The sequence below is a fragment of the Ictalurus furcatus genome, chromosome 7, assembly GCF_023375685.1.
Source record: "Ictalurus furcatus strain D&B chromosome 7, Billie_1.0, whole genome shotgun sequence".
Taxonomy (NCBI): Eukaryota; Metazoa; Chordata; class Actinopteri; order Siluriformes; family Ictaluridae; genus Ictalurus; species Ictalurus furcatus.
The window spans coordinates 6,527,833-6,531,575 of NC_071261.1; the positions used below are offsets into that span (position 1 = coordinate 6,527,833).

Sequence of the window (3,743 nt, forward strand, 5' to 3'; positions counted from 1 at the left end):
TTGTGTGTGGCTTCCCACATCATGGGTATTCATTGTACTATGGTGTACTTATTATTCTACTGAACATGCACCTTCACCTACATTGTTGATGTCTTTCATGTTAGACTATTTGTGTTAGGAGCCATGTATTGTTTTGAAGGCTTGTATGCAGCACTATGATACTGGAGGCCCAATCGGCTACTTACTTCCACTGTATACATGTTCGTGAATGTGTTGACATTAACAACTGACCCGTGTATACTCTTACTCTGGATTTGAAACTAAGCAATAGATGTGAAAAATGAATCAGTCGGTTTATATTTCAACTTTTTGTATTTTAAAACTTTGTCAGGGGTTATATACATTAAAAAAACACCATATTCAAGTATGTAGTATACAAAGGTTTAAAATATTTGCACATACATATCACTTGGATAAAAAAACAAAACAAAACAAAAAAAACAATGCTTGAGTACCTGATATGAAAGTCCTTGAGTTCACACTGAATTTTATATGAACAGTTCTAACAACTCAATGTACAAAAAGGGGTGTAAGAAGATCCTGAATTCTAGGAAAAACCCCAAATTACAAATTCCCCTGTCTCAGCCTGAAAGCATTAAGACAAAAAGCAATATATACAAAAATATGGGTCCTGCCCTGTTTCTTTACAAAGCTGTCTTCAATGTTTGCACTAAATAACTTATATCTCTTATTTTCAACAAATCTCTCTCTTTCTTCTTCTTAAATACTGCTATAATTTAAAGTTGACACAATCCTCGTCATATTTACAACCCTGCTGTCCAAACACAGGCATAGCATTAAAGGAGTAGTTCATGAAGAAAAAACTAATTTACATAAGTTTTTGGTGATACCAATTAGTGGTCATGAGCTTCCATTATTTGTTAGGTACATTATCATTAGCTAAGGAGCTCCAGTGCAAAACTAGTTAAATATTGATGTGAGGTAAGGGGGAAAATATTTATAAACGAGCTTTTTCTCCTTGGACCACTTCTCAAATCTAATTTTAAAAATGGCCTTTAAAATAAGGCATGTTTTCACATGTGTCTCTTCATGTGCAGGGCCAGGTGGTCAGAGCGGGAGAATGCCCTCTCACAGAGATGGCACTGGAAGGGTCTGTGTCCCGTGTGTTTCCTGTAGTGGCGGGTAAGCTCGTCGGAGCGGGCGAACTTCCAGCCGCATCCCTCCCAGGTACAGTGGTATGGCTTCTCACCTGTAAAGCAAGAAAATAAGACTGGTTACATCTCAGCTCTTTGCAGTGATGAAAGTACATATATGTGAATGTGCATAGCCTAGTTAAGGAATAATGCAGTTCATGAACACATCTGCTGTGGCGTTTACATGTCGCCTCATTTTACCTTTAATTTTGGTTAAAGCCTTTCAGACTTTGTTGTCCAGTTGTATTTTTTCTTTTTTAAATCAATCACATTGTCAATAGGGGGCGCTGTACCAGCTTCAATGAACTATTGAATTTGGACACTATCCATACATAATACATAATGTCTAATCATTCTTTTCAGGGTGTTTTGTGAAAGACACGTAAAAGTATTACGAAGTTTGACTGTACTGAGAAAAAATAAATATACATTTCGAAAGCTATTCCTCTCCACCTTATTACCAGTATGAAACATTATTAATCTGCCTCCTAATACTCTAACCTACGTGTTGATTCAGAGCTGCACACTTACCAGTGTGTGTCCGCATGTGCGCCTTCAGGTGCGAGCTCTTCGTGTAGGTTTTCCCGCAGCCCGCAAACTCGCAGCTGTGCGTGGCGGCGCGTCTCCGAGCCCACGCGCGCCGTCCCCGCTTCGGTCTGTTCTCTTCCGTGCCGTAGAGCTCGAGCAACGGTGACGATGGAGGCGTGAGCACTGCACCGGGCATACCCGGGTGATGGGCCCGCATGGGATCCGTGAAAACGGCGTACTGTCCGTGATAGTGCTGCGCGCCGTGATACTGCGGTGGGTACGAGTAGTGCTGCTGCTGCGCCACGTGCACGGTTACATCCCGGGACGCGTCGTGCACATGCTGGACGAACGGCTGCACGGGAGCAACACCGTGAACCTTCTGTGCATACAAATGTCCCATGTAGTCGTTGGCCATCATGCATGGCTGCTCGCGACGCTCGGTCTTTATTTTGTAACCCGACGCGTGTGCAGTGGAAAGGTGCAAGTGCGCGTGACTTCTCGTGTCCAGCATGCTCAAATCCGTGTATTCCGGTGTATCAAAATGTCCTTTCTGGTTGTAGTCTTGAGTCGCGTCGGGTCGGTAGCCCATGTCTGGGTTTAGAAGCTCGGCTACAAGGCCGTGCGCAGAATCGGCGCCGTCGTACGCAGCGCTGCAGCTCTCCGGTGATTCCGGGAGCGGATACGCCGGGGTAACGGAGGGATTTTGTGATGCCATGGAGTTAGACAGAATGAACTCGAGATCGAGAAACCGGGACAGCTCGTCCTCGTCCTTGGTCAGCGGCGTGGACTCTATGATGCTGAATTCAACTTCGACACGGGGTTTTGTCCCGATCTCGGTTTGACCAGAGGACCATTCCTATAACACACACACACACACACACACACACACACACACACACACACACAGACAGTCAGTGAAAAAGCCTATAGAATCTAAAATAATAATAATAATAATAAAGCACATTTTTATAACAGCAGTTTCTACTTACACGCAGGATTTCCGCGTGTTTTTCATCCAAAACCTGAGAGCTGGAAAAGCCAGCAATGGACGGCAGAAGCGCGTCCGCCAGAGCCATCCTTTACAAACAACCTAAAGAGTTCACCAAGTTTACTTTCTCATCTGGGCAAAGTGGGCAGGAGTAAGTTAACACCACTGAGCTGAAGCCGCGACTACACCGCCAGTGCGCGCGCCTGAACCCTTTTAAGACAGGGTTTGAATGACACGTGGGCGTGGCGTCGTGACGTAAGACGCCGAGCGCCCACCCCTTCAGTTGTGAAGTTGTTGTTAATGAAAATAGAGACCTCGCGCTCAGGTGTGCAGGCTGCGGACCTGTCATAAACATTATAAATACAGTTTAATATAGACATGGCAAGGTTGCGTTTGGTGGATAATTAAATTGGGTGGGTTAAAAAAAAGTCTGAACCAGTCTTGCAGTTAATTAAGCCCACTGTGTGTGTGTGTGTGTGTGTGTGTGTGTGTGTGTGTGTGTGTGTGTGTGTGTGTGTGTGTTTCTGTGTTTCTAAGGCTTTAAATGTGTATATTACAAAAAGCACATACTGATCGCAATACCTACCCTATAAATACCTTATAACTATGATTTATTAATAACCTGTAAAAGAATGGGTTTTCATTCGACCACCATCTGAAATTCAGCTTTATGAAGCACTCAGTGTAGAGTAACCAAAGCTTTTCTCACCAGGCTATTCACTGTATTCATGTTGATGTAAAAATACTACTACTACTACTATTACTACTTTTACTACTACTACTACTACTACTATTATTACTATTACTACTACTACTACTACTACTACTATTATTACTATTATTACTACTACTACTACTACTATTATTACTATTATTACTACTACTACTACTACTACTATTATTACTATTATTACTACTACTACTACTACTATTATTACTATTATTACTACTATTACTATTATTACCATTATTACTACTACTATTATTACTATTATTACTACTATTATTTCTACTATTACTACTACTACTATTATTACTATTATTACTATTATTACTACCACTACTACTACTAC

At 41.9% G+C, this 3,743-nt stretch overlaps 1 protein-coding gene across 1 annotated transcript; it reads right to left on the minus strand.

Moving 5' to 3' along the window:
* Positions 1 to 293: 293 nt before the first annotated feature.
* klf17 (Kruppel-like factor 17) lies at positions 294 to 2,871 on the minus strand. Its single transcript, XM_053628030.1, has 3 exons — positions 2,672 to 2,871; positions 1,686 to 2,538; positions 294 to 1,210 (listed from the first exon to the last, which is right to left on the minus strand). The coding sequence occupies exons 1-3, from the start codon at positions 2,756 to 2,758 to the stop codon at positions 1,035 to 1,037; spliced, it is 1,116 nt and encodes a 371-aa protein (XP_053484005.1). The 5' UTR covers positions 2,759 to 2,871; the 3' UTR covers positions 294 to 1,034.
* Positions 2,872 to 3,743: the final 872 nt, after the last annotated feature.